Below are 16,316 nucleotides of genomic sequence, written 5' to 3'. Positions count from 1 at the left end.
AAATCCATAATAAGATTAGTATATTTCTTAACAGAAAAGTGCTAAAACTGTGATTGCATATTTAATTTGGGCACCCATTTACCACGACTGCCCTTTTAAATGCCATATTGCAACTCTGAGGTGGATGAAATTATAATTTTTTTATTTATTTTTTTTATTCTTGATTAAACACTGCCCCCTGCAGGTGTGTATTCAACTGATCACTCTGACAATAACAAAGCATGAAAGCACACACTGATGTTCTTCTGAAGACTATATGAATGTGTTTCCATCTATCAGTAACAATAATCCTATTTACAATATATGACAACTTTGCTTCTGATGATAATAATAATAAAGACACATGCATATAAATGTATTCACCTTTAGCTATGCTGGTCAGTAATTTTAATGCAAGCTTTCTGAAGCAATGACTGACAGGCTTAATGAACTTTAGCTTTTATCTCATAATTTTGGGCTTAAAGGCATTATTAATTAAATAATCTTAATAAAATATAATGTGCCCAATTAAAAAAAAAAATATTCTTTCATGGAGCATTTCAGGAATGAAAAATATAATTAGATGTAGCCTATATGTAAAATGTAACTGATTAAATCAAAAGGAATAACCAAAGTCTAAGGAAAAATACCATGGGTGATTATTCTTAAATACTGCCTTCTATATCATCATCATGTAGAAATGAGAAGATGTGCAATGAACTTTCACCAGGTCAGATCTCAAGGACATAGTATGCCTACACCCAGAATTTCCTAAAAAATTACTGCAGATAGCAAATTCCTACCAAAAACTAACCATTAACCCTGCCCTTTAAAGGGATAGTTTACACAATTAAAATTACATCATCATTTACTCACCCTCATGCCATCCCAGATGTGTGACTTTCTGTCTTCTGCTGAAAATAAAGATTTTTAGAAGAAAATCTCAGCTCTGCAAGTCCATACAATGCAAGTGAATGGCGGCCATAACGTTGAAGGTCCAAAAATCATATAAAAGCTGCACAAAATAAATCAATAGACTCCAGTGGTTAAATCCATATCTTTAGAAGGCACATGGATTGGACACTGTGTGGGTGAGAAACAGATCAATATTCAAGTTATTTTTTTTACTATTAATACTCCTTCCTACCCAGAAGGTGGCGATATTTACAAGGAATGCAAAACACCAAAAATAACTAAGAAGAATGTGGAAGTGAAACTGAAAGTGGACATTTATAGTAAAAAAAGGACTTAAATATTGATTTGGTTCTCACCCACACCTATCATGTGAAGATATGGATTTAACAACTGAGTCATATGGACTACTTCTATGCTGCCTTCATATACTTTTTGGACCTTCAAAAGGCAAAGTAAATCCATTGGTAATCACATCGGGGCATTACTGACTGCAAAGCAGTATCATGTACAAAAATAGAAATAGGCTATGCCTTGTAATCTCACCCAGGTCAGTCAGTGAAGACCCTAGATTTCACACCGTATTTATTATATATGCAATGTCCCTTGTTGTATGACTCAGATAAATTTTAAAAAAGAGGTGCAAAAAGAGAATTGACAGTAAAAAGATCCCACCCTATGAGAAGTGAAAGAGTCTCTGATGACCTTGCACTTGCTGCTTCAATCTGTAACTAAGAAAAACTCTGTGCTAATCCATCACATGGGCATCATAGGCGTTCCATGAGAAAGTTAAACAAGGATGTCAATATGTGTCAAGGCAATCAATTCAATTAGTCTTTTCTGAGTCAAATAAAAGCCAAAATCCAGTAATAAATACACCTGCTTTCAGAACACTGAGAAACCTACTTATGAATGCACATAAACAGAACAGACAGGAAAATAACTTAACATGCATGGGCCCAAATAAATTAAATGAGAATACTGAAGAATGTAATTGACTTGCCTATAATAATAATAATATTAATAATGATTAGCCTATATCAACAAGAAAATTGGATGCACTATGGTATTCAGGCCATATACAAAGTTATATTTTTCATATAAATTATTCATTATGTATCATCATCAAAACATATGCTATGTATTTCCAGCCTTTAAGCAAATAATAATAATAATAATAATAATAATAATAATAATAATAATAATAATAGGTGTATCATTAAGAACAGAAGACAGACTAACCTAAACTTGTAATACAGGTATCTCCATTCTCCAATCCTGCGCCAGTCATTGGTCAGTTGAACCAGGAAGTACAACTGTGCTTGTCCGTCATCCAAAATGTTCCGATCCGATATAGAACTCGATCTCTGCATTTTCCAACATTTGAAAACCAATAACACAACAATCTATATAATGACTTTAAAAACGAACCTATAATAATTATTACGTCTGTAACACAACTTCCAACATTCCTCCCAAATGTAGAGCGTGCTGGGAATATTAATTAAACAAACCAACAACCTTGCTTTGAATCTGTCCGTAATAAAGAGGTTTAACATTGTACTAAAGTTTAACTTGACTATAATAAGTTAGTCTGAATCGATGTTCAGCTTTGTTTTAAGCGCAATTTAAGAATGACTTATTAAAGGGATGTGCAATTTGATGTTCTCTGTTTCCCCACGTGTGTTTTGGTTGCATGCATGCATGAACTTTAACCTAGGTACATAGCCACGCCAGCATCGACAGAACATTCATTGATCGAAGAACACGAATCTTTCACGTATGAGCATCAACTTCAGTTGAATTAGTATTTTATTCCTGAACTCTTTAAACTAATTGCGCGTTGCACGAATTCGTTTAACACTAGCGGTTGCGGCCAGATGGACACTTTTATTAGCTTCACAAATCAAAGTCAAGGAAGGGATCGCATATTCAGGTTAGTGTCTCTTTTCTCAGCGTGTCATCCGTCTAAACAACATCGGATTAAAATTATTTCCTCAAACATTCATGCTAGAATCGCAAAACTATGTGTGAGCCTTTTGTTTGTTTGTTACAGGGCAACCCAGTATGCATGCGCTTTTGCGAAATACCTCATGAGAAATGAAGCGAAAAGGAAGGAGCTGTTGAAAAAGCTGCAGAATCTGGAGTCTAATATGAGTTCAGGGCGGAAGTGTAAGAATGGACACTTACTATTACATAATTAATCAATATCGAATGTTGTTCTGTATATTAGCAAGGCTATTCGGCTGTAGGCAGGAACGGAACACAATACAGAACAATTTATGTGATATTGTGTGAGTGTGATATTGCTTTTATGCAACAGTTCAATAAACTAGTAAACAATGATACATAACATAATTTTCAGACAAAAATTGTCCAGTGAGTTTCATTTCCGCCCGCAAAATGGTTCTAAATTAGCCTATTTTTCGCTCCCTGCAATGCGAAATGAAAACGAACGTTTTGAACTCATCGTTCTCGTTCATTTCCACTGATTCTCTGGTGAACCACTGTTTCAATGGGGACTCACTCAAGTGGTTACTGAACTAATCAGTGAAATCCAAAATGAATCATGTATCAAAATCCCCACCACTATTTGGAAAGCCAAGGACAAGCGGAAGTGCATCAAGCACAACTCCACTCTCTGCACTCCGCTTTGGCTTCGAACTAGTGGTGTTTCATTCATGAGCAAATCAGTGTTTTTGAATGAGTCTGTTAAAAGGATAGTTCACCAAAAATACAATTATCCCATCATTTACTCACCCTCATGCCATCCCAGATGTGTATGAAAGTTGAACGTATTGTTCTCGTTTACTTTCATTGTTTCGGTAGTGAACAGATCAGTGGAATCAATGATTAAATATCTCACTCGTAACATAAAATACATTCATTTGTTGCCACCTACTGGCGTAAATATTCAATTTCAAGAAGTGGTCACTGAAGGAGTCAGTGAAAGAAATCCAGATGAATGATGAATGAAACTATTTGGAAACCCAGGGACACAGGAAGCAAAGTGATACTAATAGTGAAGTGTCCCAGTGCTGTTGAAACTTGAACTGTTGTATAACACAAATAAATCTTTCATGGCTTTGTCAAATTTATTATAAAATACCTATATTTTCCCACAAAAGAAAAGAATATCATTCATTATTTGTTCTTAATTTGTACAGTATTGAGGCTTGGGAACACAGTGAACTCTATCCATGCGGCCAAGAGCACTCTTTGTATCTCTGACCCTGTGCTGCGGTTTTGCCTTACTGTGGCCAATCTCAACCGAGGCCTCTACTTCATCTGTGACAACATACTCTGGGCCAGAAGTATTGGGCTCATAAGAGAAATCGACAAGGAGAGCTGGAGCTTGAATGCCTCTCGGTTCTATTTTCTGTCCTTGGTCATGAATCTAACCAGAGATGCCTATGTGATTGCCCAGCTTATGGTGCAGAGATCTCAGGATAGACACTACCAGCAAAAAGTTAGCCAGCATCTCAGTGAGAGCCCAGATGTGGCTTGTGTCATAGTGCCTCAGCTTGATGCATTTCTCTTTCTACTCTTCGAGAGCCTTAAAAGTCACCCATCTGTGGCTCTCGATACACTTAAAAATGTTTGTGATCTTTTCATTCCGCTTGACAGGCTTGGTGTTTACCAGACAAATGCAGGGGTGGTGGGGTTCTGCGGGCTCATTTCCTCCGTTTTAGGAATTCTGTCAGTTTTGAGGCCCAACCTGAAAATCAAGCCATGATTTAGGGAATTTGAAAAATACTTTATAGAGTAATATTACACAATTAAAGAGATTGTTCACCCAAAAATGAAAATGATGTCATCGTTTATTAAACCTCATGTTGTTTTTAACCCTCAATATTTGCTTTCTTCATTAGACCCCAAAATGAGGTGCTAGGCAGGATGTGCATGCTGCTCTTTTCCATACTTTGAAAGTAAATGGTGACCAGGGGCTATCAAGCTTCAAAAATGACAAAACATGCCATATCATATATGCCATGTCGTCTTATGTCATATTTTTTACATGTAAACATGAATGTGATTTGACTACTTTCACTGCATGATTAAGAGCAGTAACAACATTCTGCTTAACTTAACTTTTTGTGTTCTATGTGAGAAAAAATATACAGTTTTTGAATGACATGAGGGTGAATAAATTATTAGAGAATTACATTTTTGGGGTAAACTATTCCTTTAATAACACTGTAAGTCTTCTAACACCGAGACAGTGCACATCTCTAATATAGATTAACAAAAATAGTTTTAATTTTATTGTGATTTTTAGACTACCATTAACAAACATAAGCTCTCTGTTGTGATGGGAACTTTGTTGTTGTATAAGAAAGATAACAGAAAATATAATGTGGCGGTGCACCTGCAGGGCTGTTCCTCTAAATCCATTAATTTTCTCAACAAAAAGAGTGAAAAGGAGTGTTATTTAGATACTTGAGATTTTGCAGTGTACCCATGGCCACATGCTGCTCACTTTCATTAAATAGAGTGCCTTGATGCATCCATCCGTGAATATGTATCGTCATGGCAACCTAAGTAAAAATAATGCACCTGAATCTTATGAACCTTTTAATAGAGATACTTTAACTTTGGTACTTATTTGAATGAGATTAAAATAATGAGAGTGAATGAACAAATAATGTTTTGACATTTTGGAACATATCCCTTTTAATGTATTTGCTTATTTCCACTGATCTGACTTTTTTCTAGGCAACAGGTGCTCTTTATGCTGGCATATGCACAACTTTCTAAGATACAAATAACATGTATGCTCCTCTAGGTGGAGAACCATCTGGAATTATGCAAATATTCTACCTCATTGACCGATTTCAGAGTTGTTTACAGATGCTTATTTGAGGATGTAACTAGGGGACAAACTTTGCTAAATTGGTTGTCATTGCAAACTGTTTTTAACAAAAAACTGTGAACTTTAATAAAGGAATTTTATGCACCATTGAAAAGATTTTAATGTTTTTTCCCTCCCAAAATATGTCAGTAGTTTTATCCCCATTGGACATACTGTAATAAAGACTAAATGCATTTTGACACAAAACATCTCTTATTTATACAGAGTAATTAAATGGTTGCATGAATTTGTAATAACTACATTATGTTCTTGTAACTGACTGCAATTTGTTGTGTGATTCAGTAACTTCTGTCTTTTTGCCATCTTGGACTTGGACACACTGATGGCTTGGATGCAGCATAATTTGAAATCAATAGTTTTCAGTTTAGATGCCATTGTAGAAATGTAGTACTCTCAGTCAGCCATGATTACTTTAATGAGTGAAAGTGTGAAATAACAGGATGGTTACTGAGATTAAGTGAGAAGTATTCAGCTGGTCATGTGATTCTAACATGGCAGCCCCCATGTGGACCCTCTCCATCTAGAATAAAACAGTGTTTATAAGGTAAATTATATTTTAATGAGTGCTCATGATTTTCTACATTTATTGCAAAATATAAATTCATGTCTTTAGGAGTTAAACTGTTTTAATGAGGAAAATGTTCTGAATGTACCGTTAATGTTTTGTGACTAAAACAGAATATGTATGTAAGTTATTTACCTATCCATACTAAAAACTATAAACAAAATGTTGTATATTTTTTAATTGTATAATTTAACAATTATTTGATAATGGTAACGTATGAAGTCCCTTTGGACTCCTTATAGATCCTTTCTATTAGGGACACACCGATGTAAAAAAAAATTCTGATACAGATTTTAACAAACAATTATAGGCAGATAACAATATTTTACCACTTACCTTATTTTGTCATCAGATCACTTATCCTTAGGAATTATGCTTTTAAAATTTATAAAGAGGTACAAAAGGTTTTTTATTTTACTGTTCTAAAAGTAAAAATTTCCATTGAAAATAGATTGGATCTGTATGGAGAGAAAATTATATATATATTTTTTTTCTTCATGCTAATAACATATGCCAATGGTTTTAATTTGGTCAATGATTGGCCGCTAAATATCGTCAGCCAATGGTGTTATTTTGTCATAAACCATACATCATCATATGGTCTGTTTAAACACTAAAAAAATATAATCTTAAGTAAAATTTGTTTAGTATAATTATATACGCATTCCTACTTTCAAAAGAAATTTGCAAAGCAAGTTGCAAGTTTGAGTTCCTGCAACATATGTGAGACGATTATCAAATATCCTTTGACAGTTTTTAAATATGAAGCATAATGACAGCCTTTATGCAAATTACTCTGTGAGATCTGGTACACAATGTACTAAACACATAAAAATGTGAAACGAAGAAAAAAAATGCAAAGCAGAAAACATTGCATTGTATTAAGTTAATGTGGTCCAGTTTATTTAAGGCATCTACACCAATACAAGAAGTTGCCCCATGAAAGAATGAAACAAGCTGTTAACAATATAAAGAGCAATGCTATTTTGGCAAATCTTATCAGTTTTCCAGCCAGATAACAAAATCAGGATCAAAGATTAGAAGAACTAACACTGTAGTGACATAAATAACAGACCAGGAGTCTCCACAAGAGAAATGTCAAAGCGCAAAAGTGACACAAAAATACTTCCATAATGTAATGTACAGGCTATGGGCATAGTTAACTGGTGAACAGACTTTAAAAGTCAAAAAAGACTTCGCTTTTGGTATGTTTGGTTGTTTGCATTGGTCTTGAAGTTGAGTTCAACAGTAGACCATTGAGATCGTCAATCTGTGTTTATCAAGTACTACATTCTGGGAAATCAAGACATACTGTATGCTTTCATTCACATAAAACATTACCCAAACAAAATCAGGGTTCGCCTTCATGCCTTTAAAGTAGAAAACGCAGAGCTCATTAGAACTTCAAGAAATGAAACAAAAATGCTTTTTCAATAAAACGTACACAAGTCATTTTGACATTTCAAATTTCCTGTGACAACAGTCAACAGATAAGGTAATGAAAATGTTATTTCATTAATCAATACATTTATATATATACACACATATATATATACACACATATATATATATACATATATATATATATACATATATACATATATATATACACACATATATATATATACATATACATATATATATATATATACATATATATATATACACATATATATATATATACACACATATATATATATATATATATATGTATGTGTGTATATAAAATAATCAAAAGCAAGTTAAAAGAAAATAAATGATGATTGTTTCTGCTGTGTAGTGTTCAAATAATATTAATTATAATAATAGCTATCACCATAATTATTTTAAGGACACAGTGTGCTGTAGTGGTTTGAGCACTGGACCCTGGACACAAAAATCATGAGAATATTACCACTGCTATATGTTTGGTGAATCAGATTAGGTTTTTGTTTTGCTTATGCTTATGTTTTTCACCTTTTCTCTAATTACACAAGTAGCTTCCAGAATCCTACATTAAATTTGGATTCCAGAGCTCACTATGTAGTTCCACAAAAGAGGAACGCTGCAGAAATAAAGGTCTTATTGGCAGTCTGACAAAGGTGCTTGTATATCTTACATGGACGTTCATTTGACAAATTGCACCCTCATACTCTACAGAGTTTGGTAGGATTACCAGAGTCTAGAAAATTCCAGGCTTCCCTTATTCTATCCAGTGATTAAACCCTCTATTATAGAAGTCAAGATCTTGCAAGTTTACAAATATACATTCAGTATAATAGCAAAATAGAAACTGTGCTTCGGTTCTCAAATAAAGCACTAAGAGACAGCAAACACAGTAATGATAATCATCTCTCATCGTCCAGGCTTTGTGATTGTACCATAAAAAGCAGCCCGCAGCCCTGAAGATCAGAGCACAAGCCATAGTTAGAAGATCAAGGGCAACATTTAGATGTATGCTGCATTTAGGTTTGGTAAATCTATTTTGGCTCAAGACATCTAACCAAATTCCTTGCCAATGCAACACTTTTCACACAAACAAACTTTTAAATCTTTAAAGGGTTTTAAAGTCACTAGTTGGAGGTCTTGGCCTTTGTTTGATAGTTTGGGCTGCCTCCACACCGTTATCCACAGTTTGTGCAGAGGAAAGATGTGGAAATGCCTTTTCATGTTCAAGGAACCACACTTGGTCCTTTTTTATTTCCAATGAGGAGTCCTTTGGTCCGTATGACTAGATGGGGATGGTGGAGAAAAGAATTACTGGCACTAGGATGGTGCTAGTGTACGGTCATAGTCCAAAATCAGGCCTTTGATGTGTGACAGTTTCTGATGGAGATACTCGCAACGCTTCTTCTCTTCCCGGTAGCCTGGGAACTTCTGAAGTGAACAGACAAAGAAGATTGTAAATACACAGTACAAGACGAATCGAAAAATAATTTCAAAATGAGCATGGTTTCACAAGTATAGACATCCGTTCTGATTTCCTGATTTGAAAATGATTCAATCTATAAGATTTGTAACGAAAATATTCTTCAAGGTGAAGTGTATAATTTCAGCACCAAACTGAAATTCAAAAATAATGCCTGTTTTTATACAGGTTTCCCTAACACCATGTCTGCCATTGGTCGACCAAACAGATAGTCCCCACCTAAACTTACAGCATTGGTTGAGCCAATGTTGCTATGTTGGGCAACTACTTGGATAACTATTGCAAGTACTAAGTCAGTTTCCACAGTAAGCTAGCTCAGTTTAAAGGTGACATCTGCTGGATGGGATGCAGATTACAAATAATACTTTACACATCCAGAGAAAAAATGCATACTTTAAAAAGATTTAGCATCGTTTTTTTATTTTTTTTTATTTATATTGGATTTTATTTACCAGCCCTAGTTTAGACAGATTCTAAAATGCAAAATATGCAATTAAATAAGATGCAAATGTGCCTTACAAACATTGGCAAAATAATGATAAAAAGAATAATAACAAAGATGTTTACCTTCTTATACTTCCTATACTTATCCATTATTTGATCTTCCATTACCTGAAATCAAATCAAACATGATAAACTAAAATAGCCTCTTATTTACATCATGTATATAGTAAATGTTACATAACATTTGCTAAGGCATTAATATGTGGAACACTGACACATTCCATAACAATCCATGAATAATTTTTAAAATGGGCTCAGACATTAAGGTCTCAAAAAGGTATATTTTCCATACCTTATATTCCTGCGTCCCAGGAGACAGTGTTTTTATCTTGGATCCCAGCTGAACAAACATCTCAGTAACTTTCCCTATGCGCTCATGCAGGTCTCTGTACTCGTCATATTCAGCACAGAAATCCTCTTTGTACCTCTGTCGCTGCTCAGAGTCTGTAATAGTGTTGTATTTTCTGAAAAGCAAGATGGTTTGTTTTAGTGAACTAAATTATCATTTAAGACTGGTCATTTGATATAATAGCAACAAACCAGTAGATGGCATTACAGAACTCAAAACAATTTTGGATCATTCCTATTAGATTCCATCTTAATGTCTTGTATTTATGGGATATAAATGATGTTTGTAAACATCAGTCCTATTGGTGAGTTTTGAAAGTTCAAGTGCCGACTACTTAAAAGAAAAAGAAAAACTAAAAGGTTACAGAATTACGATTAAATATTTTCAACTCTGAAACTTTAAAAATAAATTCTTTCCAAGCAATTTTCATCAACGACATACAGATAACTAAAACACCCCAAAAGGTATTTAAATGTTCAACATTGTTCAGTTTCTATTGTATAATTCACTGGTACATCAGCGGTTGCAGGCAATCTCTACTTGTAATTACAATCCCCATTTGTAATTACAGAGGCACAGAGCAGTAAAATAAACCAAAATCTGTTTTTACTCACAATAAATAGTCAGGCAGCTCCTCTGGCGATGCACGGGTGACAGGTGTGTTGGGCCGCTCATGGTCTATACATTAACAAACAACAATGACAAAATGGTTTATATAATCTCGCTATGCAAACGTATCAAAGCCCCATGCTGCCAGGGCTGATGGAGTCATTTATCAGATGTTGCGATAAGGGACGTGGAGGGTAGCCATCCTGACAAAGGCCACCTGACAAGACATCAAACTTGAGCAGGTGGTGAAAGCGGGCTCTGCACGTCTAACAGAGGGTCACCCAGCTGTTAGTGAGTTAATAATCTACCAAAGCTCTAGGGAAGGGCGCAGACAGGTAGTCACCTTGTACGCATACATCTGTGCACTCGCTGACAAATATACAGGAATATTTCTTGAATTGCTTGGCAAGTCCTAACCTGTTCACTTGAGATTAAAGTGTCTCTCAGCAAACCAATTCTTTGTTACTGAGACAATCAGTCACTTTCACAAAAGTAATGGCAAGAGCCGAAACAGGGCGTTCTCTTTCCATTAAGTAACTTTTTGGGAGGTTGGACAGAATGTTTTGTCCATGTAATATTTCTTTAATGTAACAGCAGTTGTAGGCCATACAAAAACATCTACAAATATACCTGCGAAATGCCCACTGAAATACAATGACTCCATTTAATTTCTGACAGTGAAAATAAATAATGATATACATGCATCCACAATCCATGCTAAAATCACTTCCTGACATTACACAATGTTTTATATTATCATAAAAAAAGAAAAGCACTTGAAGGAATAATGTTTTTATATCATAATCTTATTGTCATCATGCACTGGCCCCAAAAAGCATTTAGAGGTACATTTAAATATGAGGACGCTCAGTAAAACCTTAACTAATGTGAAATTAAAATGTGTAATCAATGACTTTATGCCTCTTTTTATGAGTAGAATTCACATGATGCTGTTCTTAAGCACTCGATTATGATTTTGTCACGAGTGTGGAAAGGAGAAGGCAGACAGGGAATTCGGATCCAAAAGCGGATTAATAGATAAACAACAGGATGAACACAAAACACTGGAACAAATAAAAGGGTCCACAATGGGAAAAGTAAATTCAACACAAACTCACACACGGGTGAACACGAGTTGACAAACATCCATGAACAGCAGGGTAATCCTCGAACGAACACGAAAAGAGATAGCACACACTGACAAAGGCATGAACATGAAACGGTAACGATCGACAACGGAGAGAGGAAACGACGGGGTTTAAGTAGACAGACACAGTGATAACAAAATAAGCGACAGGTGCGGACAATAACGCTGTGACAGCGGTGATGAGGCGTGAGGAAGAAGGGAAGTGTAGTTTTAACAGAGACAGTGAAACACAGGCGGACAACAAGGAAGAAATGACAGGGAGCGTGTTAGGAGAAACAGAAACCACGGGACGGATAACAAGGAAGAGTGACATGGAACGTGACTGGCGAGGGTGAAACAGAAAACACGGGACGGACCACAAGGAAACGTGACATGAACGTGACTAGAGAAACAGAGGACACAATGAGGACAACAGAGGATCGTGACAGAATCCCCCCTCAAAAGGACAGGATTCCAGACGGTCTTACGAAACAGAAAAGGAAAAATAGCAGGGATAAACAAATGTTCAAGGAGAGAGGGGCTAGAAAAGGGGAAAAACAGACAGACCAAAGGGGGCACAAGGGACACGGAGACAGACCAAGGGGGCACAAGGGACACGGAGACAGACCAAGGGGGCACAAGGGACACGGAGACAGACCACGGGGGCACAAGGGGAAATTAGGCAGTCCAGGGGGCAACAAGGGACAGACAAGAGGTCCAGGGGGGCACAATGGGCAGGCAGGAAGTCCAGGGAGGCCGAGAGGGCAGGTAAGCATTCTCTGGGGGTGTGTGCAGGGAACCGGGTCAGGTGGCCCGGGGAATGTCCACCAGGTAGGGACAGGTTTAGGAGGCCTGGGAGGTGGCCGTAGAGCAGGGGCCTGTTCAGGGGGCCTGGGAGGTGGCCACAGGACAGAGGCCGGTTTAGATGGCCTGGGGGCTGGCCACTTGGCAAGGACCGGTTCAGGGGACCTGGGAGGTGGCCACAGGACATGGACAGTTCGAGGAGGCCTGGGAGGCAGCCACAAGACAGGGGCAGGTCCAGGGGCCTGGGAGGTGGCCATCGGATAGGGACAGGTCCAGGGGGCCTGGGAGGCGGCCTCAAGACAGGGACAGGTCCAGGAGGCCTGGGAGGCGGCCTCAGGACAGGGACAGTTCCCGGGGGCGAAGCTGTGAGGGGCTCTGGAGACGAAGCTGAGGGAGGCTCTGAAGGCTCAGGAGGCGGAGCTGAGGGAGGCTCTGGGGCCTCAGGAGGCGGAGCTGAGGGAGGCTCTTGAGGCTCAGGAGGCTGAGCTGAGGGAGGCTCTTGAGGCTCAGGAGGCTGACCTGAGGGAGGCTCAGGAGGCTGAGCTGAGGGAGGCTCTTGAGGCTCAGGAGGCGGAGCCGAGGGAGGCGGAACCATGGACACCTCTGGAGGATCAGGGGGCGGAGCCGTGGGAGGCTCAAGAGGCAGAGCAGAGGGAGGCTCAGGAGGCAGAGGCGAGGGAGGCTCAGGAGGCAGAGCCATGGGAGGCTCAGGAGGCAGAGCCGAGGAAGGTGGCACCGTAGGAGGCTCTAGAGGCGAAGCTCTGGAAGGCTCGGGAGGCGGAGCCGAGGGAGGCGGAACCATGGACACCTCTGGAGGATCAGGGGGCGGAGCCGTGGGAGGCTCAAGAGGCAGCGCCGTGGGAGGCTCAGGAGGCAGAGCCAAGGAAGGTTCAGGAGACGGAGCCGAGGAAGGTGGCGCCGTAGGAGGCTCTAGAGGTGAAGCTCTGGAAGGCTCTGGAGGCGGAGCCGAGGGAGGCTCAGGGGGTGGAGCCGAGGGAGGCTCAGGAGGCGGAGCTGAGGAAGGTGGCGCCGTAGGGGCCTTTAGGGGCGGAGCCGTAGGAGGCTCAGGAGTCTCTGGGAGCAGAGCTGGGGGAGGCTCGAGAGGTGGAGCCATAGGTTGCTCGAGAGGCGGAGCCCTAGAAAGCTCTGGAGTCACTGGGAGCAGAGCCGTAGGAGGCTCGGGAGGCGGAGCCGTAGGAGGCTCGAGAGGTGGAGCCGTAGGATGTTCGAGAGGCGGAGCCCTAGAAAGCTCTGGAGTCACTGGGAGCAGAGCCGTAGGAGGCGGAGCCGTAGGAGGCTCGAGAGGTGGAGCTGTAGGATGTTCGAGAGGCGGAGCCCTAGAAAGCTCTGGAGTCTCTGGGTGCAGAGCCGTAGGAGGCTCTGGAGGTGGAGCCGTAGGAGGCTCGGGGAGAAGGGCCGTGGAAGACTCGAGAAGCTCTGGAGGCGGAGCCCTGGAAGGCTCGAGAGGCGGAGCCCTGGAAGGCTCGAGAGGCTTGAGGGGCGGAGCCCTAGAAGACTCGAGTGACTTGAGGGGCGGAGCTCTGAGAGGCTCGGGAGGAGGAGCCCTGGAAGACTCAGGAGGCGGAGCTCTGGGAAGCTCGAGAGGAGCCCTGGAAGGCTCGGGAGGTGGAGCTCTGGAAAGCTCGGGAGGCGTTGCCGCTTGGACGGTCATGGCTACAGATGCTGGCTCAGGGACGGTCGAGGCTATAGACGCTGGCGCGGGGGACGGTCGAGGCTACAGGCGCGGGGGACGGTCGAGGCTACAGGCGCGGGGGACGGTCGAGGCTACAGGCGCGGGGGACGGTCGAGGCTACAGGCGCGGGGGACGGTCGAGGCTGCAGGCGCGGGGGACGGTCGAGGCTGCAGGCGCGGGGGACGGTCGAGGCTGCAGGCGCGGGGACGGTCGAGGCTGCAGGCGCGGGGACGGTCGAGGCTGCAGGCTGGCTCGGGACGGTCGAGGCTGCAGGCGGCTCGGACGTCGAGGCTGCAGGCTCGGGACGTCGAGGCTGCAGGCGGCTCGGGACCGTCGAGGCTCAGGCGGGCTCGGGACCGCCGAGGCTACAGGCGCGGGCTCGGGGACCGTCGAGGCTACAGGCACGGGCTCGGGGACCGTCGAGGCTACAGGCACGGGCTCGGGGACCGTCGAGGCTACAGCCACGGGCTCGGGGACGGTCGAGGCTACAGCCGCGGGCTCAGAGACGGTCGAGGCTACAGCCGCGGGCTCAGGGACGGTCGAGGCTACAGCCGCGGGCTCAGGGACGGTCGAGGCTACAGCCGCGGGCTCAGGGACGGTCGAGGCTACAGCCGCGGGCTCAGGGACGGTCGAGGCTACAGCCGCGGGCTCAGGGACATCTGAGGCTACAGGCACGGCTCACTGACGTCTGAAGCTATCGGCACTGGCTCACTGACATCTGAGGCTACAGGCATGGGCTGGTTGACTGTGGTATGCGCAAGCTTGGGTTCGCTGGACGCTGGGGGCCGAACCACGGGGGGTTCTGGGGACGGAGCTGCGGTAGACGGAGGCTGGAGAGCAGAGACCCTTCCTTTTCTCCTCTTCCTCCGGGCGAATGAGGCTGACAACGCTGGAACGCTGTTCGTGGTTGGCGTGGCCTCAGGCTCACTGACCGTGGCTGGAGTGGGCACAGACTCGCTGACCGTGGCTGGCGTGGGCTCAGGTTCGCTCACCGTGACAGGCGTGGGCTCGCTCACAGTGACAGGCGTGGGCACTGGCTCGCAGACCGGGGCAGGCATGGGCACCGGCTCGCAGACCGGGGCAGGCGTAGAGAGCCCAGAGGCAGGAGCCGGGATCGAGAGAGGAGGTTCCCCGGCAGCGAATTCCTCCACGACAAGACTCACGTATTCCTGCCAAGTGTAGTCTCCAATCTCCGGCAAAACACAACACCGGTGTGTAGGTACCCCAATCCTGTAGACGGTCTTCAGGAGGTTGTCATCCCAACCGGTGTAGCTGGCCATGCAGGAGAAAAAAATGGGAGAACTCACGGATGTTTAGCTCCATATGCGTCAGTCCCACGAAGAAAGCCGCTGGATCCATTGTGGTCGATCGTTCTGTCACGAGTGTGGAAAGGAGAAGGCAGACAGGGAATTCGGATCCAAAAGCGGTTTAATAGATAAACAACAGGATGAACACAAAACACTGGAACAAATAAAAGGGTCCACAATGGGAAAAGTAAATTCAACACAAACTCACACACGGGTGAACACGAGTTGACAAACATCCATGAACAGCAGGGTAATCCTCGAACGAATACGAAGAGAGATAGCACACACTGACAAAGGCATGAACATGAAACGGTAACGATCGACAATGGAGAGAGGAAACGACGGGGTTTAAGTAGACAGACACAGTGATAACAAAATAAGCGACAGGTGCGGACAATAACGCTGTGACAGCGGTGATGAGGAGTGAGGAAGTAGGGAAGTGTAGTTTTAACAGAGACAGTGAAACACAGGCGGACAACAAGGAAGAAATGACAGGGAGCGTGTTAGGAGAAACAGAAACCACGGGACGGATAACAAGGAAGAGTGACATGGAACGTGACTGGCGAGAGTGAAACAGAAAACACGGGACGGACCACATGAAAACGTGACATGAACGTGACTAGAGAAACAGGGGACACAGTGAGGACAACAGGGGATCGTGACAGATTTAAATGAATATATATGCAG

General features: G+C 42.0%; 2 protein-coding genes across 2 annotated transcripts in view; one reads left to right on the top strand and one right to left on the bottom strand.

Annotated features, from left to right (window-relative positions):
* The first annotated feature begins 2,606 nt into the window (after window positions 1-2,606).
* pex11a (peroxisomal biogenesis factor 11 alpha) lies at window positions 2,607-5,881 on the top strand. Its single transcript, XM_052152691.1, has 3 exons — window positions 2,607-2,827; window positions 2,948-3,063; window positions 4,059-5,881. Exons 1-3 carry the CDS (start codon window positions 2,772-2,774, stop codon window positions 4,625-4,627), a joined length of 741 nt encoding a protein of 246 aa, XP_052008651.1. The 5' UTR covers window positions 2,607-2,771; the 3' UTR covers window positions 4,628-5,881.
* A 2,169-nt stretch (window positions 5,882-8,050) lies between these two features.
* LOC127661861 (RNA polymerase II elongation factor ELL2-like) overlaps window positions 8,051-16,316 on the bottom strand; it is a 60,527-nt gene continuing 52,261 nt past the window's right edge. Inside the window, exons 9-12 of the mRNA XM_052152792.1 lie at window positions 10,705-10,768; window positions 10,034-10,205; window positions 9,805-9,849; window positions 8,051-9,185 (exon numbers count right to left, since the gene is read on the bottom strand). Coding sequence (XP_052008752.1) covers window positions 9,075-9,185; window positions 9,805-9,849; window positions 10,034-10,205; window positions 10,705-10,768 — 392 coding nt within the window. The 3' untranslated portion in view covers window positions 8,051-9,074. The remainder of the gene's footprint in view (window positions 9,186-9,804; window positions 9,850-10,033; window positions 10,206-10,704; window positions 10,769-16,316) is intronic.

Source organism: Xyrauchen texanus, chromosome 21 (assembly GCF_025860055.1).
Source record: "Xyrauchen texanus isolate HMW12.3.18 chromosome 21, RBS_HiC_50CHRs, whole genome shotgun sequence".
NCBI classification, from domain to species: Eukaryota; Metazoa; Chordata; class Actinopteri; order Cypriniformes; family Catostomidae; genus Xyrauchen; species Xyrauchen texanus.
The sequence above is the reverse complement of the archived record's forward strand: the minus strand, read 5'-3'. Positions and strand labels throughout refer to the sequence as shown.

Excerpts from the sequence above, each read along its gene's own strand:
- pex11a (XM_052152691.1), top strand. The coding sequence starts at position 2,772 with ATGGACACTTTTATTAGCTTCACAAATCAAAGTCAAGGAAGGGATCGC. Across the intron at positions 2,828-2,947 it reads GGAAGGGATCGCATATTCAG|GGCAACCCAGTATGCATGCG; the intron begins GTTAGTGTCTCT and ends TGTTTGTTACAG. Across the intron at positions 3,064-4,058 it reads TATGAGTTCAGGGCGGAAGT|TATTGAGGCTTGGGAACACA; the intron begins GTAAGAATGGAC and ends TAATTTGTACAG.